This window comes from Anabas testudineus, chromosome 17 (assembly GCF_900324465.2).
Source record: "Anabas testudineus chromosome 17, fAnaTes1.2, whole genome shotgun sequence".
Lineage (NCBI taxonomy): Eukaryota > Metazoa > Chordata > Actinopteri > Anabantiformes > Anabantidae > Anabas > Anabas testudineus.
Window position 1 is genome coordinate 936,833 of NC_046626.1, and position 23,584 is coordinate 960,416.

Consider the following 23,584-nt stretch of genomic DNA (forward strand, 5'->3'; position numbering starts at 1 on the left):
TCAAACATTAGGGTTACAGTTGGTGTTATCAGCAGTGACCTTTTCAGCTATGGTTATCACAACTTTCATCAGCTCCAAAATGCAGAGATGCTCTTCCTGTCTGGAACTTCAGTCAGCAGCTTTGGTCAGTTTTTCTGTATCTGTATTTACATAGGCGTTGTGAGTCTGGCAGTAACAGGCAGGTGACAGATACACGGTGATGAAGAGAGAAGTAGCAGACATGTTGGTTTTGGTGTTGAGTTTGCTGTGCTGGACTCCAACTGAAGGTGAGATTTTTAGTCACTGTAAATGGAAAATGGTTAGTTTTGCTGTATTTTTATATTTATATATATATATATGAAGTTCTAGATAGTTCTACACCAATGCACTGAAAAACATGATTCAATTTGAGTGGACAAATGTATTTTAGATTCTAAAAGGTATTTTTAAGCTTTAATTATTAAATGTGCATTGTACACAAACATAAATTAAATATACATACATGCATTTCTACTCTAATTAATTTAACTAACTAATTTTATTTGTTCATGCTTGCTGCATTTCACTGCATTTTCTACAGGTAGTTGCAGGGCAACTATTGTGAGAATATTGGGAGAAAGTATGGAGCTTTCAGTTGGAGAGGGTTTCAGTCTGAGGTGTGAATTCATGTGTTTGGGAGCCCAACATGTCGCACAGCTATGGAGGAACAGCAGAAATCAGGTAATTTAAAAAAAAAAAAGGTATTTTAATGGGTTTCCAACATTTAGCATATTTTAAATCATCTATGACACAAATTATGCTCTTTCTGCTCTGAAATTAAACCTGAACCTGATGCAGTTTATTTCGTTTGGTGTTTGTGAGCAACATAAGCATCTCATCATGTTGATTTTAAAATCAGCCACAATTAGACTAAAGGAGAGGGATGGATTTATTCTGGGTTTTTTTTCATTCAAAAATATCTACAAGTCAAACATTAATGCTACAAGTGCAATTGCACTTGGTTAGCATGACATTTGACCTACATGAGCAACCCTGAACATGATTTCTACATTTTGGTTTGTACCTGACGTGCACCTCATATATGTATGTATGCGTGCCACTGGGTTCAGCTTGAATGTGCACATTCTAACTCCAAGGTGTGTCAGTACACAGTGACATACTGCAACAAGGTTAGGAGCTGCTATCAACAAGAGAGGGCAGAGAAACACCACTTTCTGTCTGGTACTAAAAAAAGATCAGCTAATGCTAAAGCTGGAGTATATTGTTATTGTATTTTTTTTTTTTTTTTGGTCTTCTAGGATGGTTCTCTTGTGTCTCTTGTCAATGTTACGTCTATCTTCCCCAATGTGAGTCTGGCCCTGAATATTTGCTCTGCTACAAAAGCCGATGCTGGTTTTTACTCCTGTAGGACCCAGCCGCCTGACACAATCAGCCCCAGTGTTGAAATTAAGATAGCAGGTAGGATACCTGTGATGACCTACTTTCATATATATATATATATATATATATATATATAACATTATTTTATATTTGTGTTGCTGTCGACCTTTTCTGGTTGTGGTTTCTTTTCTTTCTGTCTGGGTTAAGATCAACTGTAACAAGACAAAACAATTTCCCTTTGGGATTAAAAGTTTTTGGAATTTTGAATCCCGAATACAAATAAACAGTCCATGGACACTTAATGTTACATGTAGACATGGTAACCATGTGATTTAACTTGGTCAGCCTGTTAAAAATCTATTTCATCTACTAAGCTAAAATGTCAAAATATTTATGCCCATATATTTTTTTAATGACACATTTTATGTCTACTTGTGTTTCATGGTAACGCATGATGACATTTGTCATTATGTTTATTCATATTTGTATTATATAATATTTCATAATTGCAGCTGTTATTTTGAAAGAAACTAATTCAAATTTCATTTATTTGACATTTATTTTGTAAATATGAATTATTAACTCTTATTTTACAAAGAAGGGTTAGATATTTTTTAACATTTATTCACAAAATTATGTATCCTCTTAAGACCTGAGCTCTAATTTGATATGCATTTTTTATTTCTCTTTGCTATTTGGGCTCGTTGGGACCTGATAAGTATAAAAACTAAGCATCATCTTTTCACAAACAGTTTCAGGAAGACATCATATGCCTACAAACACCAAATGATAACACATTCAAAACATTTTGCATTAAAAACTAGCCATGCCCTTTTCTTTACACACCTATTTTTGAAAGGCTGTGGAACAGTTGCGATCAGCTAGAACTCACAAGAATCCAAAATGTGTGTACGCCAGGTCCTAAGAGGGTATAGTATTTAATAATTGCATATTTTTCACTTTTCACATTTTATCACTTTTGGTCTCTATAATTAAGGATATTTGTCCCCTCTACAGATAACCTAACAACAACACAATCTTTCCAGCCCACAAACAGTAGCCACCAGCCCAGCAGCACAGATGAGCACTCACGGCCATGTGGAGTAGTGTCTCCAAAAGGTATTTATTTTCTAAACTTTATAGTATCTACAGGAAATGACAAGTATGAAATTATCCATTGTTTGCAATAGGTATGTGTATCACATTTCACACTGTCACTACTTGCTACAGTAAGTAATATTGTGTTTAATGCATTAGAGTATGATTACTGAATATTTACAATGGTCAAAAAATTATGATCAAATTATTTATTCAGCTTCCCTGTGATAATAAAAATTACAAATGCACTGTATTCCTGGCAATATCACCTTGATTGTGATGGATAATGTTGTATTTCTACTTTACTGCTATTTAAAGAAATTACAAAACTACAAAACACAACTATTTATCTGCTTCTTGAAAAAGGAATATATCAAATGTTGCTGCCATGTGTGTAAATCTCAAATAACCTAATGTTGAAACAGATTTTTTCATACGGCCCTATATCATATATTTTTAATACAGGCTAGAAAAAAGCCTGAAAGCCTGAAAATATTGTAACTAGTAATATGAACAATACATATGAAGTGTTAGGAAGGCAGTATGTACTTCCCCCAAACAGAGGCAAACTGTCTCAAGCTGGGCAATACATAATTGGGATTTATCGAACAGATGGATTGCTCAATAAAACAGTGAGTAGTTTGAATACTAAAAATACTAAAAAGTACTAAAAGTAAAAAAATATAGATTATATATTTATAACACTTTTCATACGTACACATTCACATTGGTATAAAAGCAGTTAACCAGCATTGTAAGATTAGATCATCAAGAATTAAGTCAAATATGAACCTTGCTTCAGAGGGCTTTGCAAACGTTTCGACATCCTACTTACAGCTTTTACTTTACTTGAGGAAAAACTAAAAACAAAAGACAAAGACCACATAACTAATTATTATACAACAGAAAGTACAGATGTATGTATACACACAAAAATATACACATATACACATAACACACATACACATATGTGAACAAATAGGCACATACAGTATATAATATATAAAGAAGCACATATTTGATACCCACAAACTGTTTAAACATTCAGGCTAAAGAGGTAGGTTTTTGGTTTGTGTTTGAAAACTTTCAGTAGTTTAGCAGTTGACTATTTTAATGTTGTGTAACATAAACAATGTGACAAATGTGCATTTGTCTCTGTCTGTGTCACTCATAATAAGAAAGGGACACATCTTGGGAATATTTTTAGACGATAAAAAGCAGATTTGGTGCCAGACCAACACTGAGGTTTCTGGCCCGAGTTTCTCTTTCTTTCTCCATGGACTAAGATCTGAGATTTGCTCTGATTAAGGTGTAAGACGTTCTGTGACATCAACAGCCAGCTAAAGCTGAGTGTCATCATCGTAGCTATAGAAGGGTATGTGTCTCCCAGCAATGACATATAGAAATTAAAAAGTACTGGACCTAGAATTGATCCTTGGAGAACGCCCTATGATATTTTAGAGACTTTGGATGAACTTTCATTGGTTTTACCAAAACCAATGAAGTCAGAAAGATAGGAAGCATACCAATAAGAAACAGTCCCAGACACTTGAAAGTGTTTCCTCAGCCTGTTTAAAAGAATCAACAAAATCTGATCTGTATCCATTTGTCTCTACATAGGTCTGCAAGGTCAGATTTGGTACTGGTTGCTGCTGGGAAAAACTGCCATCCTTTTCCTCAGCTTGGCCTCCCTGGCTGTGAAATACAAGACAGGATAAGAGAAGAAGAGAAGAGAAAGGAGAAGATCTCCCTGAGCAACAACGCCTTGACTCCATCATTTACTGTTCAAACTTTATTCCATTTTTTATTTTATTTGTATTTTATTCTATTCTTTTAATTAGTCATCAGATTAAGCATTTACTGTCAAACTGCTCCAGGATATGTTGTGCCTGCTACAAATTACTGTTGATTTTATTCCCTAAGTTTACAGAAAATGTTTATGGCATTGTTATATTTGTGTTACATTACAAAAATCATTACAATAGAATTGTCTTTTGTCATGCTTTACTTCACTTTCTCTGAATGTGATTTTGTTTCATTTTGGTACAAAAACTATCTGAAATCTTGTTGAAAAAAATATAACTGTAATTGAATTAATTGTATATTTGTTGTTTGCATAATGACACAAATATAACAATAAATCTCTTATTTCTTGTAGATATTAATACAATAATAAAAATAGTTTGCTGTCAAAAAGTTACTGATTTGTTCACCATGTGTACTGTGCCAGTCCCGCTCCAGTGCAGCAGGTGGCGGTAGAGCCTCAATAAAGGATTTCCCAACCGCTAAAATATCCCCGAAGAAGTCACGGGATCCAATATGGCGGCGTGCTACAGTAACATTCATTGACAGGCAGTGCCTTCGGTCAAAGTTATTAAACGTAGTCCTAGAAACGTAATAAGAGTTTGATTTAGAGCTGACATGTTTTCAGAAACAGCTCAGTGTTTAAAAACGGTGGCTCCGCTGTTTTCTCAAACCGCTTTCCTGAAGGATTTGAGCCGGTTGCCGTCACATGGAGGAGTCGTCTGCCTGCAGGCCCGGAGACACTTCAGTGTTAGCCGGTGTCTGACAGCCAAAGCTCCCCCCGCACGTAAACCTCGAGAAAGAGTGGAGATCCCCGGGCTGGAAATGATCACCTACGGAGAAAGGATGCACTATGTACCGGGACTGGCAAAGCCCGTTAACCCACACTGGGAAAGGGACTACAAGGACCCGAGATATTACAGGGCTCCGCCGGCTCACGAGATGCCACTGTACAAAGACAAGCCGTGCTATGTGTACAACCAGAGGACCAGTGCTCTTGAAGGTAAAGTGTCACGACAACAAGTATCACTCTTAAAGCACATTGCTGCGTAAAACGAGCTGGTTGTAATGCAGATATTACAGAAACCAGAGTCCATGATAGGATCCTGTTAACCTTCCTATGTACCTGGTCATAATTGTTTCCACTTTCAGATATCATGTAGGTTTGGCAAATGAGCTTATTCCTAACAGATGTCAAGCGATAGAAACTGTTGATTGATAGTGTGCATGCTTGCCGTCCTTTTTTGATCCAACCTGCAGTTGAGGAAGAGTAGCTTGACCTTGAGTCAAATCTCATGCCACTTCACATCATCACCTCTCTCTGTGGCAGGTGTGTGTCAGGCTCTGTGGTTGACCAAGTCCAAGTTGATCTCTGGTCTGCCTCCTCATCTCCTTGCACTGGCTGCCAATCCTGCCAATCAGATCCCAGATCAGGATGAGCGTGTGCAGAACGCTATCAAACATGCTCGCTTCTGGGACACGACAGAGGAACGTCCGAGCAAAGAGAAATACAGGTAGCGTGTCTCGGCAGTGAACACAGAGACACATAACTGTTAAAGGGCTTTTTCATCTTGATACTCGTGGTTCTGTTTTTTTTCTATGTAAGCCCAGAACTTTCCTGCGACAGGAGAAACAAATCAAGCTGATGTCTTTTCTCTCTTTTCATCACAAAGTCATTCTGACATTAAGCATGGTTTAGAGTCTTAGTTATTCAGAACCAAAATGGAGGAGCTTATTCACACATGGTATATTTTCTAACCTGTGTTCCTTGCTTCATCTTGGCTAACAGCTGTGAAAGTAGCAGTTGTTGACTCGCTAAATATTTAGCTTCGATCAGCAGCACAGGATCTTTTACGCATTTTGTTTAGGATCATAAATCACATCTCTTTCCTTTGCTTGTGTTTTCCTCTGTCAGCAACACTTTGCTCATGAACCTGCTCCATCTGTGTGCCACTCTGCAGTCCAGTCACCCAGCGATTGGAAGGAGGATCCTGGCTGAGAAATACTCATTGGCAGCTACATGGAAAAGAGGCAAGTAGAGTAGTGATTTTTACAGAATACAGAACTGGTTCAGTTCTCATTAGGGAGCTAAGGTCTTAGCATTACCACTGTAAAACAAAGAAAAAAGCAAAGAGTGGCGGTAATGCACCTAAAAGCTGACGGCCCCGAATAAACATCAGAAGAAGAAACATAACATGTTAGTGACAGTAATGAACAAAGAAAAGTACAACGAAGAAAAAGAAAAATAAGGGGCTCACAGTCATTAGAATTCATCCTCTGGAGACAGTTCATTACATGTTGCTGTGCTGAGGTGTTATAAGAGATATTTTAGAATGCCACAGAATAACACTTACACATGTTGTGTTTTCTCAGGATATGACCTATTCCAGATTAGGGGCCAGAATGGTTTGCTGCACAACTGCATGGATCCTCTCCCAGAGGTTTCTGGGAAACAGGAAGTTGCAGACACAGCAGATCACGTCCTGGAATCCTTCTATCCCGTGTCCCCCTCTATCGACCTACAGAAAGTACACGTTTACAAGGAGGAGATGAACTGCTCAGGTGAGGAGAGGTCCAGACGCTAATATTAGTCTGCAGGGAGCAGACTTTGCTGAGTTGTTTGTTTAGTTCCAGTGGTCAGACTAACTACACGTCTCACTCTGTTCCACTCAGGTTTCAGGGGAGACTACCCTTACCCTCATGCCCATACACTTTACTTCATGGAGGGAGCTGATGCTCGCTGGAAGCTTCTTCCCGAACAGTTCAGAGCCAAGATGGTGATGTTCAGCTTTGGGAATGCTCTGGCCCGTGCTTACACACTGTACGGGGTGAGGATGTACAAACAACAGGATAAAGCTAAAGGAGTGCACTGCTGTGTTTAATCTATATGCTTTCATAGCTGTGCATAAATCACAATTGTCTATCTCTCTCTCTCCTATATTGTCTGTATGTTGGTGTCAGACGCAGCCCCAGGGCATATTAGACAGTCCTGTAACTGTACAGGCTGTGGGGACCAACGGTAGAATTTTCCAGTTTATGGTTTTCCAGCTCAACACCACAGATCTCTCAGGAGATGACGGCATCAAGAACCAGGTGCTTCATACACCATTTATTATGAACTCTATGTGCTCTGTAGTTGTTGTGCCATAGAATCAGATATACTTAGTAGTAAACCGTGGCTTCAACAATTTTCCACTTGCTTGGTATGTAATTTGGAGGCGCTGTAGAAGGCTGTGAGTCTACAAATGCAATTGTATGAACAACCAAGTGACATCATCTGAGTTTAAAAAGTGATGATGTCATCTTTTAACATAAGGAAATCAGCGGGGGTTAATACATATGCACATACTTGTTGAACTATAACCATAGTGCCATTGTGTTTCTGATTCTGGATTCTAGAAGCAAGTTGAAAGTTTGTGGAATCGCCCTTTAATAATTAAAAGCAGGATGAGCCATTTATTAATCAGTAAGTCATATGAAGCCTTGCAGCCAAAAACACGGACACACATCCACCTTAAGTTCTAATGTAATAATGCAGGAGTATGAAGTGGTAGCCTCAGAGTCATAATGAAACTAAATAGATGGTGTCACAGTGTTATGTGTGCTGTTTGCCACCTCTCTTATTCAGTTTAAAGTTCTTCTTATTCATTTTAAATGCTGTTTGTGTGTCACAGTTGTGGCTAGAAAAAGACGTCGAGCTCTATGATTTTGCGAAAGTACGACCACTGATCAAGAAGAAGCAAGTGAAGGTAAGTCGATCACTCCCAGGCTGTTTACAGCTGAGATCTCCTGTGATGACAGATTCTGTATTCAACCTTTTAGTGTGAGATAGATTCAAGTTTATTTAATCTCAAGTACATTTATTGGTGTGATGGTGAAGCATTCTTCATATCTGCACTGTAGGAATTAATTGTTATTGAGTTTTGTTACAGAGGAAGTGATTTAATTCTGATTGGTTGCTGTGTGTCTCCCTGTAGGTTCCAGCTGGTCTGGCGGGGTACAAACCTGAAGCATTCAGCAAGTTCCTGGCCCTGTACCTAAACGGAGCTGTGTAGGACAGCTTATTTCATGGATGTGTTTGTTTGTGTGTGGATGGACAATGTCCAAGCAGCAAGACCATGTGTGTGCGCGTGCGTGTGTGTGTGTGCGTAAGCGTGTACGTGTGTGTGTGTGTGTGTGCACGTGTGTGTGTGTGTGTGCACGTGTGTGTGTTTGTGTGTGTGTGTGTGCGCGCGCGCGTGTACGAGTGCGTGTGCTTCAGGGCTCGAGCACTGTTCAAATTCAATCAATAAAAACAGTCATTCTCAATATGTATCTGAGTGGATGAGTTGTCATGGCTTCCAGGTTAACCTGTTTAAAACCAAATGAGGCTGCTATTCTTTCTTGTTTGTTTCCCTTTTCACTTTCTTCTTTTAATGTCTCATCTTAAGCTACAGTTTTTTATGTGAGGGCAAAATGCCTAGAAGCTATGGAAATATCAGCAGCATCTGTTCAACCATCACACTGGAAATAACGACTGTATTCAGACCTCTACACAGAACACTGGGACTTTATAAACAGCAGACATTTTGACTGGTTACTAAAAGCTAAAGCACAGATGCTACTAATGAAGGACTTACGGACATTTTGTCATGTCACAGAAGCTAAACGCAGCATAAGGAGCATAATGCTGTGGGGCTGTTATACTGTTTCAGGTGCATTGAATCATGCATTGACATTTTGAACAATAATGTCAAGATGTCAGCTGCCAGCTGGAGGTTAATGTTTATTCTGGAAAAAACTTTTCCACACAATTTTACCAAGAACAGGCTGAGATCCATTAAAAGATGTGTCAGCCTATTTAGGAACCACCATAAGAAGTTGCTGTCAGCTGTGAAACAGAAAGGTTACACTATTGGCTGCTAATTGTCAGGTTGATAACTTTAGAATAAATATTGTAATGATCTTGGGGCTCTATGAACTATAAATACTACACAAATAAATAACTGAAAAATAAATGAAGAGCTGCAAGAATGAATGAGAAATGCTGCAATAGTTTCCTTTTTACAAAGCTTGTCAGGTGTTCCTGGAAAGCTCAGCACAGACAGACAGACAGACAGGAGCCTGAACACAGACAGACAGACAGGAGCCTGAACACAGACAGACAGGAGCCTGAGCACAGACAGACAGGAGCCTGAACACAGACAGACAGACAGGAGCCTGAACACAGACAGAAAGACAGGAGCCTAAACACAGACAGACAGGAGCCTGAACACAGACAGACAGACAGACAGACAGGAGCCTGAACACAGACAGACAGACAGGAGCCTGAACACAGACAGGAGCCTGAACACAGACAGACAGACAGGAGCCTGAACACAGACAGACAGGAGCCTGAACACAGACAGACAGGAGCCTGAACACAGACAGACAGACAGGAGCCTGAACACAGACAGACAGACAGGAGCCTGAACACAGACAGACAGACAGGAGCCTGAACACAGACAGACAGACAGAGCCTGAACACAGACAGACAGACAGGAGCCTGAACACAGACAGACAGACAGGAGCCTGAACACAGACAGACAGACAGACAGGAGCCTGAACACAGACAGACAGACAGGAGCCTGAACACAGACAGACAGACAGGAGCCTGAACACAGACAGACAGACAGGAGCCTGAACACAGACAGACAGACAGACAGGAGCCTGAACACAGACAGACAGACAGACAGGAGCCTGAACACAGACAGACAGACAGACAGACAGGAGCCTGAACACAGACAGACAGACAGGAGCCTGAGCACAGACAGACAGACAGGAGCCTGAACACAGACAGACAGACAGACAAACAGGAGCCTAAGCACAGACAGACAGACAGGAGCCTGAGCACAGACAGACAGGAGCCTGAACACAGACAGACAGGAGCCTGAGCACAGACAGACAGGAGCCTGAACACAGACAGACAGACAGACAGACAGGAGCCTGAACACAGACAGACAGACAGGAGCCTGAACACAGACAGACAGACAGGAGCCTGAACACAGACAGACAGACAGACAGGAGCCTAAGCACAGACAGACAGACAGGAGCCTGAGCACAGACAGACAGGAGCCTGAACACAGACAGACAGGAGCCTGAACACAGACAGACAGACAGGCAGACAGGAGCCTGAACACAGACAGACAGACAGACAGACAGACAGGAGCCTGAGCACAGACAGACAGATAGACACAGACAGACAGACAGACAGGAGCCTGAACACAGACAGACAGACAGGAGCCTGAGCACAGACAGACAGATAGACACAGACAGACAGACAGGAGCCTGAACACAGACAGACAGACAGGAGCCTGAGCACAGACAGACAGGAGCCTGAACACAGACAGACAGACAGGAGCCTGAACACAGAACGACAGACAGGAGCCTAAACACAGACAGACCGGAAGCCTGAACACAGACAGGACGACAGGAGCCTGAACACAGGACAGACAGACAGGAGCCTGACACAGACAGACAGACAGGAGCCTGAACACAGACAGGACAGACCGACAGGGACCTGAACACAGACAGACAGACAGGAGCCCGGAACACAGACAGACAGACAGACAGGGCCTGAACACAGACAGACAGACAGACAGACAGACAGGACAGACAGGGAGCCTGAGCACAGACAGCAGGATAGACAGACAGGCAGACCAGACAAGGAGCCTGAGCACAGGACAGACAGACAGGAGCCTGAACACAGACAGACAGGACAGGAGCCTGAGCACAGACAGACAGACAGGAGCCTGAACACAGACAGACAGACAGACAGACAAACAGGAGCCCTAAGCACAGACAGACAGACAGGAGCCTGAACACAGACAGACAGACAGCCAGACAGGAGCCTGAGCACAGACAGACAGATAGACACAGACAGACAGACAGGAGCCTGAACACAGACAGACAGACAGACAGACAGGAGCCTGAACACAGACAGACAGACAGACAGACAGGAGCCTGAACACAGACAGACAGACAGGAGCCTGAACACAGACAGACAGACAGCCAGACAGGAGCCTGAGCACAGACAGACAGATAGACACAGACAGACAGACAGACAGGAGCCTGAGCACAGACAGACAGGAGCCTGAACACAGACAGACAGACAGACAGACAGGAGCCTGAGCACAGACAGACAGACAGACAGGAGCCTGAGCACAGACAGACAGACAGACAGGAGCCTGAGCACAGACAGACAGACAGACAGGAGCCTGAACACAGACAGACAGACAGGAGCCTGAACACAGACAGACAGACAGACAGGAGCCTGAACACAGACAGACAGACAGACAGACAGACAGACAGGAGCCTGAGCACAGACAGACAGATAGACAGACAGGCAGACAGACAGACAGGAGCCTGAGCACAGACAGACAGACAGGAGCCTGAACACAGACAGACAGACAGGAGCCTGAGCACAGACAGACAGACAGGAGCCTGAACACAGACAGACAGACAGACAGGAGCCTGAACACAGACAGACAGACAGACAGACAGACAGACAGACAGGAGCCTGAGCACAGACAGACAGATAGACAGACAGACAGACAGACAGGAGCCTGAGCACAGACAGACAGACAGGAGCCTGAACACAGACAGACAGACAGGAGCCTGAGCACAGACAGACAGACAGGAGCCTGAACACAGACAGACAGACAGACAGACAAACAGGAGCCTAAGCACAGACAGACAGACAGGAGCCTGAGCACAGACAGACAGGAGCCTGAACACAGACAGACAGGAGCCTGAGCACAGACAGGAGCCTGAACACAGACAGACAGACAGGAGCCTGAACACAGACAGACAGACAGACAGGAGCCTGAGCACAGACAGACAGACAGGAGCCTGAGCACAGACAGACAGACAGACAGGAGCCTGAGCACAGACAGACAGACAGACAGGAGCCTGAGCACAGACAGACAGACAGACAGGAGCCTGAACACAGACAGACAGACAGACAGACAGACAGGAGCCTGAGCACAGACAGACAGATAGACAGACAGGCAGACAGACAGCCTGAGCACAGGTAAACCCACACCTGATCCTAGTCGTGCCCACTTTTCTGACTTTCAGGCTGAACTTCACCGTGTCCAGTTTGGTGAAGTTAGCCAAACATACATGAAATACCGGAAATCAGGTACCTTTCGGCCTACATAAATAAAAGTAAGTGTAGCATGAAATGTATTAAAAAGCTGCGTGTTGTAAAAACAGCTTATGCAACTGAATTTCTGTTTATTATTAAGTAGTTTTTAAACGTTTCTTTATGTCTGTACTTCACTGTCAGTAGTTGAATTACTTATTGTTAATGTTATTTCACATTAGGTGATAGCTGAATACCTATATTTTAGCGTTCTGGCTGCGTACCTTTACTTTGAAAGGTATACGCTACCGGTATGCTATTCGCTAGCTACATTGCACGGTGTCGTTGTTGGACTTGACGAGTCACTGGCCGCTGTCAGGTTTGTAACTTCACGTTACTCCTAATGTGAACATGTTAAAGTGAATTAACTCGACAGTTTTCGGTGATATTTAATCGGTGTTAGGATTACCTAGTATGTGCACTATGAGTTCGACAGTTGTGTAACGTTAGCTAATGTTTTGGGGCTGTGAGAGATGTTTGAAGTTAGTTTTATTTAGCTAACAGCTACAATAAGAAAAAAGACTGTAACGCGAGTAACGTACATGGCTAGCAAATAATGCTGTATATGTGCTATCATTTGACAGCTTTATGCTAACGTTAGCTGCCTAACCCTGTATTTGGGCTGCACGTCATGTACAAAGCACCTAAAAACCAGCTGACAGTGAATAACTTCATGTTCACAAACGTACAGGTGATGTTAGCACACACAGCGTGGAGAGCTGAACTTATTCATCCATTAGAAACAGAGATAGAGCCCTAAAGAAGATGAGTGCACCATGCATCGCTGTGTTGTATGTTTCACACGGTTTGGTGGGTTGCAGCACCACCTTACTAAACTACACACTAGTTATCACTTTGTTAGTTTTTAGTTATCACGGATAAATCGGACCACCAGCCAGGCAAAAGTGGCTCCACGCTGCGCTAAGACCTGTTTGTTGTCAGGGTTTGAACCCGTGACATAAAGCTTTCAGTTGATGAAACAGCAAACTGGAAATGTATCAACGCACAGGAAGCTGTTGCGATGAAGTGTGTCGCCATCGGTGGCTGTGAGTCCTACTCTTAGGACTGCACTTACTGGATTAGCATTATAAGGAAGGTGTGTGCATGCATACGCTTATCTAATATCACTTGGTGAGTCAGGGTTGGCGGACATTGTCTTACAGGTAAGATCACACAGAAAGGTTCATCGTGAGGTTGTGGTGTCACTTCTCACAATGTTCTGTATGTTTAATGTTCCTCAGTGCTGCAGTTCATGTTCTGTGTTATAGTTTGACTGAAACTAACAAATGTTTTCAATAAATCTGTCAGCTCACAAAAGTAGACCTGTTTTACTGTAAAACAGCTGGGAACCTCAGAGCTTCAGAGCTGATATCAAATCAAGATATAGCATCAGTTTAAACAAGTAGGAACAAGTCCCCTCTCCACGCACGCATCTGGAAATGAGCTTCTGATCCTTCACTCTCACTCATTTTACCAGACAAACAGGAAACAGTCCTGCTGCTGCTGACTGAGCGTTGGCACCGCTTGGAGTCTGTTACTCATGGTTGGATTAGAGTTTGTCTGCCCCACAGGGCAGGGGGCTCGAAGCTCAGGTTTAATAACATTTCTTTTTTCATATTATGTGTGTGTCTTTTCTTTAATGGAAGCCAGGGTATTTAGAAAAAGAGAATTACAAATATTCTGCTAAATTCCACCAAGTTTGGGTAACTGATCAATAAAAGTGAAGATGAAGAAAAAACTAACAATATAAACAATAAAATAGTTCTCATAGAGCTGTAAGGATTGCAGAGGGCATGTGTTGCATTATTGTGTTTCTACTTAAGTTGTCTTGAGGGTTTAATAAAGTCTTGAAGCTTAGCTTTGGGTATGTTAAAAATATAACACAACCACTTTAATAGCAGTAAGGTCCTTGTTTACTTTAAATATGGATGTCAGCTTATCATACAGAATGTGTATGTAGTTTGGTAGCTGCCATTATGACCAAGTCTTCCTAAAAAGATATCTAACCTTAATGGGGTTTTCCAAGATAAATAAAGGTGAAATAAAATAAGGAAAACTTATATTTAAAAAAATATCTTTAAAATAAAATATTTTATAAAAATTGGACAACTTTATATTAGAATTAGATAAGAGTAGTTGCATCCATTTTTTATAGGAGTGAAAATCTTTGGTAGTCTCACATGCCTAAAGATCCTGTCCTCTCCCCTCAGCTGCAAAGATGACTTCTAGAGTGCCAAGTTATCTGGAGAAAGATGAGGATGAAGAAGAGGAGGAAGACGAAGAAGAGATGATCAACGCGACAGAGGTGAAAATGAGTCAGATCGTGATGCCCTGTCACAGCAATCACAGACAGGAGCTGAGTGTGGGACAACTGCTCAAATGGATGGACTCCACCGCCTGCCTCTCTGGTGTGTGTGTGTGTGTCAGTGAATATTAGTCATACAGCGTGTGCTGTATGCTCACTTCCAGTGTGAGTGTCCAGTGTGTGTTGTAACCACAGACAAGCCAGACAGAAAATGACAAATCTCTGTTTTCTGTGGACAGCTGAGAGGCATGCTGGATCTCCCTGTGTCACTGCTTCGATGGATGACATCCACTTTGAACACACCATCAGGTAACAGCAAGGGTGTGTACAGAGGCTTGGGCCATCTAAATTACTAATGTGTGTATGTCTCTGTGTGCAATGTATTGTCATTGTTCTTTTTTGTCCTTCTGTACAGTGTGGGTCAGGTGGTCAACATCAAGGCAAAGGTCAACCGAGCATTTAACACCAGCATGGAGGTCAGAGAAATCCATCTTGTGTTCTTACAACATATCAGCAGTGTAACATTCTACAAAGATGCACACGCATTCTGTAACTTTACTTTCACACAGTTTCTTAGGCAATAAGCATGTAATACACAAAAGCACTTCAGAACTTGGTTTCCTAAATTACAGCAAAACATATGCTTATTCATTGTACTGCAACAATCATGTTACTCCAAATGTTAAGCTTTTAATGTTAATCACTTCCTTCAGAATTTTCACACTCTCTTTTTTTGTGTGAAAATGTGGCAAAAAAACACAAGGACTGGTATAGCAACAAGGAAAATAATGAGAAGTATAAAAAACTAAAGTAAAAAAGAGAAACTCAGAATATATGTTTGATTACTGACACCTTGGCCAAGTCCAAACAATAGCATGTCTTACACTTTGTACTGTTCCTGAGTGCACTTCACCACTGATGTAGATGTGACAATGGTCACTTATGATATGCTGTGTACTCCTGTGTGTAGTAGGGTTAGGGTTAAACCTACTCTGTGCTAACCCTAACCCTTATTGGCGGGTATTAGGGATTCAGAGAGCTGCTATTGAAATACACAAGACTCTCAAGAGACGTGGGATGTCTTTTATTCTGAGTTTGTGTGTGTTTAACAATTATTTTCAATAAACCTTTTTAGTTACTCACTGTCTGCGTATAAGAGATAAGAGCTGTGCTCTGCCCTCAGTCACACAGACACAAAAACAGAGAAGAGAGGCTGCAGCATAAACATTGTAACTGTGTTTTCACATCTGCTAATCTCACTCGCTGCTCTTTTTAAGTGTGAATAAAATACATACTAGTGAGTCACTCGCACTAATGCACCCAAATACTTTTTCACATTCATACTATAATTGTCAGTAGCATGTTTGCTTAAAATGCTACCAGTGTAGGCTGTTGGAGACACTGTAAACGTTTTTTATTAATTGGCCATTATAGATGCAGACATCAGCCGATGCCAATTAATTAAAAAGGTCAAAGATTGACCATTCCTCACAGAACTGCTTCAGCTCAGCCATATTGTTAGGATGTCTGGTGTGAACAGCTCTCTAATCTTTTACATATTGCACTTCAGGTGGGTATCCAGGTGAGCTGCGAGGACCTGTTCTCTGATCGTCACTGGCGGGTGTGCCACGCCTACGCCACCTTTGTTACCCAGCGCACAAACACTGGACAAAAGGTAATGGGGAGTCATATGGATGATCAGAAATTATTATGAAGACATTATGAATCTTCTAACTTTTATAACTCAAGTTTTCTCACAGAAAGTGGGCACATTAACTGACTTTACCTCACAGGTAATATTGAAGCCCATCATACCTCACACTCAGAAGGAGCAAGTTGAATACAGCTTAGCAGCTGAGAGACGGAGGGTCAGAATGGTGCATGATGACATCATCAAAGATCTGCTCTCCCATGGATCTGATCAGCAGGGTAGGTGTGATGTACATGGTCACAATGTGGTATTTAGCAGACACCATTACATGAAAGATTCTCTGACTGTTACTGGTGAGATCCAGGACAGTAGCTTTACAATTCCACAAATACTAAACTGTTAACACATCAATAAGTCGCAGTTGAAGTGTTGCACTTTATTACCAAGACCAATGCACAACTGTAGTTCATTTTGATCATGCCCTGTGCACACTGTCTTTCTGCTGAAATGACTTACCTGAACACCAAATGGATTTATGTTTTAATGGATTAATAAAAAATACCAATACCCAACAAATTCACTAGTTATCCATATTTGTGTAATATTTGCTTAAAAACTTTACACACTTCCCCCACAAATTTGTGGGAAGTGTGGAGAGGTATATATTTTATTCTTTTAACCCGTAGTTAATGATGTATCCATATATGGCAGGGCAATGGGGTTGAGGGCAACAGACAGTGTAGAAAATATGTTGGTTTTGCCCTTCATAATTATGATCTCACAGAAAAACAACGATATCCTTGTGTTTATTAAACTGTGTGTGTGTGTGTGTGCGTGCGCGCGTGTGTATGTGTGTGTGCACATCAGTTGACAACTTGACAGTTGGCAATGCAGTAGCAGCAGAGAAGACCAGGGTGGAGAGTGTTGAACTTGTTTTACCTCCACATGCTAACCATCAGGTAATTTATTAATGCATTAGGCCAGACAAATACACCCTGATGTATTCAGTGAATACTAATTCTTTAACTGTTTAATCACTCTACAGTGTTGAGGAGTATGTTGACTGATTTGTGTTCTGTGTGTCTATCTGCCAGGTGAATACATTTGGAGGACAGATCATGGCCTGGATGGTGAATGTAGCTATGATTGCTGCCAGGTGCAGACACACACGCGCACACACGTTTTAGATGCCTGAACCGAACCTGAAGTGGTCAAATGACAGGAAAAAAGGCCAGCTAGTTTGATTATTGATCATTTCAGGAAAAAATACCAAATATTCTCTAGTTCCATCTTCTCACATGCTCTTGCTCATACTAGTAGTAAACTAAATAAATCTTGGTTTTGCCTTTGGTTAACCAATTTGGGGTTAAATGGTTTTTTATTGGAATGCCTATAGTGTCTCAGAGAAGTATCAGTGGACATATATCAAACTGTGGCCACACAAGAGGCAATTCAGTTGTCTTGTGTCTTATCTTAACAGAAACTTTTAATCAAAACAGTTTACACATGCTACGTATTGTCCAGAGTTTCAGTCCCACTATACACATCTTTAGGTACCAAGTATATTTATTTTATATAGAAATGACGATAAGGAAAATGACACTATACAGCCTTTGTGGGACTGATCTTGTGTTGCAACTCCTATAGCAGTGCCTCTGTTTACCTTGAAGCACACTTATAACAGTCGAATTGTCTTTATTCTGGCTCTCAGTACTTTATTAATCCATCATGCTGTAAATGCGTTGATTCTGGCAAGTACATGACAGTGAACCACAGTCTCTTCCTAATGTTGTAGTTTTATCAGTTGCATAATGTGTCTTCTCTCTGTGTAGTCGTCTGTGTCAGGCTCATCCGACTCTTCGAACCATCGACATGTTTACTTTCAGAGGACCTTCTCAAGTTGGAGACAGGTTGCTGCTGAGGGCTATAGTCAACAATGCCTTCAAAAACAGGTATCAGTGTGTACATGAACAATAAAGACACAGAAGATAAGATCAGATAAGATAAAACTTGACTTAACAGCTCAGGTTATTGCAAAAAACTGTCCATTGAGTAAGAATGCGTGAAAGACATGGGTGATTTTATTTGTCTTTCAGCATGGAGGTGGGGGTGCGAGCTGAGGCCTACCAGGAGGAGGGGTCTAACAGACACATAAACTCTGCCTTCATGACCTTTGAGGTGCTTGACAATCATGGGAAGCCATGTACGTTGCCACGGATACGACCAGAACCCCTTGTAAGTTAACTAACAGAAGGAACTACTCATGAACACCTGGCACACAATATTTAACAGAAATAATGAATCAATTTCTCTATTGTGAAACACTGACAATTGTAAAGGAAAATTATTGCAGTGGAATTCTTTGCAGCATGAAAAATGATCAACTCCACCCAGTGATGTCACGATAAATATAATAACCAGGGCAGAGAAAGGCATGTTGCAAGTCAGTGTTTTTCCTTTAATTGTTCAAACTTTCATTTGATTTACAAAATGAATATGACATTAGTAATAAAAATATCGCTAAAGTAATTCTCCAAATCCACGTTTCAGTTAAAAATTAGTTTACCATTTTTTGGGGTTGGAATCTTTTGAAACAAGGATGAGCTACACTTTGTACTGTCCCAGAATGCCTCCCAGCACAGATGACAGTGTTACTTTTTTTAACCTAAACCCCGTGCTTTACATTTAGTGTCACACTTCCATTTTCTGAATGAGACTGTGCTGTTGGGAGAGACATTAAAGATCTGGTATTTTCGCCCAGTAAGGTGCAGATGAACAGGGTCAATATTGATGTATTATTAATACCTGTGAGTTAACAGCAACTGAACCAGAACAGTAGAAATACATAAAACCAAAACAATAAGCTGTAAAATGCTGCAGTACACACTGCTACTTAAAGTGGCCCTACTTGTGATCTGAAACAGAAAGTTTTACAGAGCTGGAGTTGAACAAGTGTGAAGGCTTGGCTGAACAAAGATCACAGCAATAAACTTGACTCAACATGCAGGAACAATGTTAGAGGAAAACAACCTGATGAAGCCTTTGTAAGGCTGACCTTGTGTTAACTGAGGCAGCCTCTACTTTTCTTCAAAAGTCATCACAGAGACCTTACGAGGTTAGACCTAGTAACATTTACTTGTCATTTTCAGCACAACTCAAAATGAAAAAAATGTAAAATGAAAAAAATAATTTCCCAGAAGAAAGTGTAAAACAAAACAATGTTCTGTGGCTTTCTTCATCACTGTTGTGGGTATGTCTGGATATAGCTGTGAGGAACATGTTAAAGTAAGCTGACTGACAGAAAACAATCTCTTTTAACATGACATAGGCAGCAACGTTTAATTCCAGGGTTAAATATGTTATTTCTTATTCATGTGTTATCATATTAATTATAAGATCATAGTATAAAACACAATAGCAGCCTCTAAAATAGAAGCAAGCAAACATGTCAACTGAGCTCTTACTTATTTACCGTCTGTCTCAGGAGAAGCTGATAATTCGGGTTGTATCAGTTTGAGAGTGTTCAACAAATATTGACGTGGGAGAGGCTTAACTGGCAGGAACACTGCCGGTGTCTTTTTTCCTCTGTAACTGTCTTTCATTTACAGGAAGGGGAGAGAAGATTTCAAGAAGCCATAGCCAGGAAGAAGATCCGACTGGATAGGTAAACCTTCTACTCCTATAATGAGCACATACTTAACTTTTAGAGCCACACGTTTGTTTTTAGAAATATCAGAACATTTGATGTGTTTTTAGTTTTCTGGACTAAAACTAAGGATGAAAATAAGATTCTAATGATTTTCAACATATGGCACAGCCCTCTGTGGTATGTGCAAATGTGTATCAGTCTGTTGTATGCTTGACAGTATCACAAATTCTTCTTATTGCTCTTACTTTGTTGTTTTAGAAAGTACATCATTTCTTGCAAGCAGAGTGACATTCCTCTCTCTGTACCCTGGGACCCCACAAACCAGGTGAGGAAAAGGTTCACGAAACACTCAGGACCAGTGTTGGGAAGTAAGCCAATATTTAGTAATGCCTTACTGTCCAGCAGTACTTTATAATGCATTACAGTAATATTACTCATTTTTTCCAGTAATGACTAGTGCTGTCACACAGCAAGCCAACATTAAAGAGGTCGTTGAGACTGTTGCATCCCCTCACATTTCCTTCATCTGGGCCGTCAAGTGTTGACTAGAAAATACCTGTCTATATAAGCAGGTGGTATAATATTGGTCTGTATTCATAGTTTAAAACGACCTAAGAAGGATATACAAAGGATATACAAAGCAGAACTGTTTTCACATCACTTTCTTGAAACATCTGTTTCTTTTGAAACAGGTTTATAGGGTTAGCTACTTCTAATGGTAAATGTTCTGCACTTATATAGCGCTTTTCTACCTACGGTACTCGAAGCGCTTTACACTGCGTCTCATTCACCCATTCACACACACACAAGCACACACCGATGGCTGATCTGACTCAGCAGGGGCAACTTGGGGTTCAGTGTCTTGCCCACTTTGGCATGCGTTTTCTATATCATTTTTTGTATAATTATACTCTATATAATCTTAAACATTAAACACTGTAAAGTGCCCTGAGATAACTTCTCTTGTAAATTGGCGCTATACAAATAAAACTGAAGTGAATTGAATTTAATTGAAACAAACCTTTTCAAAGTGGTGTGTCCTTGCCCTAAGGGATTATTACAGTTACTATTTCCAGTAAGGCTTCGTTGCTTTTTCTTAGCTTCTTCACTATCTTACCAGTAGTTAGTTAACATTAGATTGTGGGTTGATATTAATCCAGTAGCATGGTGCAGGTTGACTTGTGGAGAGGAGGTTAGTCACAACCAAAAAAAAAAAAAAAAGAATTTCAAGTGCTTTGCCCAGCACTGCTCAGGACTAGCCACGGTTACCTGTGCTGACACAATATGTTTGTTACATTGGTCCAAATTGTACGTACATTAGCTCTTTTTCTACTATCCACAAAAGCATGTGTTCAACCATATTAGGTACTGAAAACCAGTGTGGCACTGGAATCCCTCGTGAACAATGACTACTAAACCAAACAGTAACACAGATGTCAGTGTTTCCATTCAAGGCAAATATTCCAGGCAAGGGGAGCACAACTAACAACAGAAACATTACACAAGGACACAGGCTGTATTGGGTTAGGTTAATTTCTTAGACAAAATGAGAAAAGAGGCTTTGCATCTAGATGTAGAATGCTCAGTTTAAACATATGATTGAAATATGTGTATATTATAAGATTTGCACATTTTATGAAGATTCTACATAGCTTTCCAGCTTTTGTGGAACTAGGGTTGTAGGCCTACAGTATGTACAGTGTATTTATATAGACCCTTATAGTCTTTTAAACCACCACCTTTCTTAGTAGTGAAAAACACACTCAAACAAAACCAATGTTTGTGCAATGGCTCTGATTCATTTGCCATTTACTTATTTTTCACCCACAGACAGCGCTCTGGTTTCATGTTGGTTACACCTATTTAACTATAAATGCAGTCTGAACAGACAAAACCCAAATCTGAAACAGAGGGGAGATGTTCAGTGCTATTTACTGCTATTGAATAATCAATGTAATAAGATACAGCTGGACAGCAAAACTCATCTGTCCATCACATGTTCTAATACTATAGCTGCTAAAAGGTACTATCTTCTAAGTTATCAGATATAGATGTAAATACTTGGAAAAAACAGTTTTTTGTCTCATATTTATCTTTTGATGTTAAACCCAAATGTTTTCAGCCTACAGAAAAGTAAAGGAACTAGCCTAACTCTGCTCTGCTAACATTTACACAGTACAGTACTTTTAACAGAATATCTTGTTCTAATTCTCCTTTACATCAACAAAAAAACTTTTCTACTCTTTTTGTTCTCACATCTCTTGAAACAGAAACACTTTTTTGATAGCACTCTGCTTTGATGTTGTTTCTTCTTGACTTAGATTTTGTTTGCTTGCCTTGTTCCTCACTTGTAAGTCGCTTTGGATAAAAGCAACTGATAAACGACTAAATGTAAATGTACATCTTCTTAAAACCCCACTTTTGTGCTCTTGAGCAGGTTCAGTAACATAATGGCCAACTTTACAAATGTTCTGTACCTCATGCTTAGGTCATTGCATACACACTGTATATTTTGTGTTTGCGTTTCCAGGTGTATCTGAGCTATAACAATGTGTCAGCTCTGAAGATGTTGGCTGCTAGAAACTGCTGGCGCCTCAGCTCAGAGAAGGATAAGGTATCAGCTGTTCTCTGCTTGAAAGGGTGTTTTTGTCTTTCCCATTCCACATGAGAAGCTGGATTTTTCTCTATTCTCAGGTTCATCTTTACACCCTCGAGCAGAAGTCCATGTTGAGTTTTAGGGTCCAAGCAGAGGTGCACGTTCCTGCTGACAGAGCCTTTGGTCTCCTGGCGGAGCTGAGCAACAGACCGAGCTGGGACAAACACTATCAGTGAAGCTTTTATACACACACACATACATAGACATTGGTGAAAGATCAATTTAACTTGATGTGAAACATCAACATGAAACATGTAAAAGTTCATGGCCTGTATTAATCAAGTGTCTCACAGTAGCAGATCACTCCTAAGGGGTAAAATACTTTTGCATTTTTGGTCCAACTTTTCTAATTTACCAAACATTGACAGAGAGACGCTTTGAAAATAACTGATTAACCTTTGCAACCGACTCCTATGGGGCTCCATAATCATGAGGAGTAGTTTCCAGACCCCTGTCCCTGTCCAGGGTGTACCCTTTCACCCAATGACAGTTGGGATCAGCTCCAGCATAATGCAGGATAAACAGCTAAATGAACGGATGGATTGATGGATGACTGAACATCTATCCACCTTTTGCAATAAAGGATCTTTTTGTCTTTGGTGTGAAGAATCCAAATGGTGTAGTTAAGTTAAAGCTAAACATTGCACTAAACATTTAAGAAGTTCACATTTTACTGGGGCACATTAACTTTATTTGTTTAGTTTAGTCTGGACTCTGGTTTCTGGCAGGTAACTATTTGGCACTGTGGCCAAATAGCAGCACAGGTCACACCATAAAAATGTGTCACAACAAGGGCTTTAAAGTTACAGGTGATAAAGTAGAGTGAAACCCATGCTAATTCAGTGTGGTTGTGCAGGACTAAACCTCCCCATAAAACCATAAATTACAGTTTGAATATT

The 23,584-nt window shown here is 40.7% G+C and overlaps 2 protein-coding genes across 5 annotated transcripts; both read left to right on the top strand.

The window, feature by feature from the left end:
- Window positions 1-4,768: 4,768 nt before the first annotated feature.
- LOC113171324 (39S ribosomal protein L37, mitochondrial-like) lies at window positions 4,769-8,572 on the top strand. Its single transcript, XM_026373615.1, has 8 exons — window positions 4,769-5,263; window positions 5,591-5,774; window positions 6,176-6,291; window positions 6,634-6,822; window positions 6,934-7,088; window positions 7,222-7,353; window positions 7,935-8,009; window positions 8,238-8,572. The coding sequence occupies exons 1-8, from the start codon at window positions 4,879-4,881 to the stop codon at window positions 8,313-8,315; spliced, it is 1,314 nt and encodes a 437-aa protein (XP_026229400.1). The 5' UTR covers window positions 4,769-4,878; the 3' UTR covers window positions 8,316-8,572.
- A 4,097-nt stretch (window positions 8,573-12,669) lies between these two features.
- LOC113172135 (acyl-coenzyme A thioesterase 11-like) lies at window positions 12,670-23,578 on the top strand. 4 transcript variants are annotated; one of them, XM_026374971.1, is made up of 14 exons: window positions 12,670-12,743; window positions 14,635-14,832; window positions 14,969-15,038; window positions 15,145-15,205; window positions 16,300-16,404; window positions 16,523-16,658; window positions 17,248-17,339; window positions 17,475-17,536; window positions 18,213-18,332; window positions 18,477-18,615; window positions 19,989-20,044; window positions 20,288-20,354; window positions 22,560-22,643; window positions 22,724-23,578. In XM_026374971.1, exons 2-14 carry the CDS (start codon window positions 14,643-14,645, stop codon window positions 22,859-22,861), a joined length of 1,320 nt encoding a protein of 439 aa, XP_026230756.1. In that variant the 5' UTR covers window positions 12,670-12,743; window positions 14,635-14,642; the 3' UTR covers window positions 22,862-23,578. The 4 variants fall into 4 exon arrangements, with proteins under 4 accessions (XP_026230756.1, XP_026230757.1, XP_026230755.1 ...); XM_026374972.1 differs by lacking the exon at window positions 12,670-12,743 and adding an exon at window positions 13,460-13,587; XM_026374970.1 differs by lacking the exon at window positions 12,670-12,743 and adding an exon at window positions 13,902-14,016.
- The last annotated feature ends 6 nt before the right edge of the window (window positions 23,579-23,584 follow it).

What these genes read in the sequence shown, in the direction of transcription:
- LOC113171324 (XM_026373615.1), top strand. Translation starts at nt 4,879, where the DNA reads ATGTTTTCAGAAACAGCTCAGTGTTTAAAAACGGTGGCTCCGCTGTTT. An exon ending in ATGACGGCATCAAGAACCAG is followed by an intron (nt 7,354 to 7,934) that starts GTGCTTCATACA and finishes TGTGTGTCACAG; the next exon opens with TTGTGGCTAGAAAAAGACGT. An exon ending in TCAAGAAGAAGCAAGTGAAG is followed by an intron (nt 8,010 to 8,237) that starts GTAAGTCGATCA and finishes GTCTCCCTGTAG; the next exon opens with GTTCCAGCTGGTCTGGCGGG.
- LOC113172135 (XM_026374970.1), top strand. Translation starts at nt 13,965, where the DNA reads ATGGTTGGATTAGAGTTTGTCTGCCCCACAGGGCAGGGGGCTCGAAGC. An exon ending in CTCCACCGCCTGCCTCTCTG is followed by an intron (nt 14,833 to 14,968) that starts GTGTGTGTGTGT and finishes TTCTGTGGACAG; the next exon opens with CTGAGAGGCATGCTGGATCT. An exon ending in GCACAAACACTGGACAAAAG is followed by an intron (nt 16,405 to 16,522) that starts GTAATGGGGAGT and finishes TTTACCTCACAG; the next exon opens with GTAATATTGAAGCCCATCAT.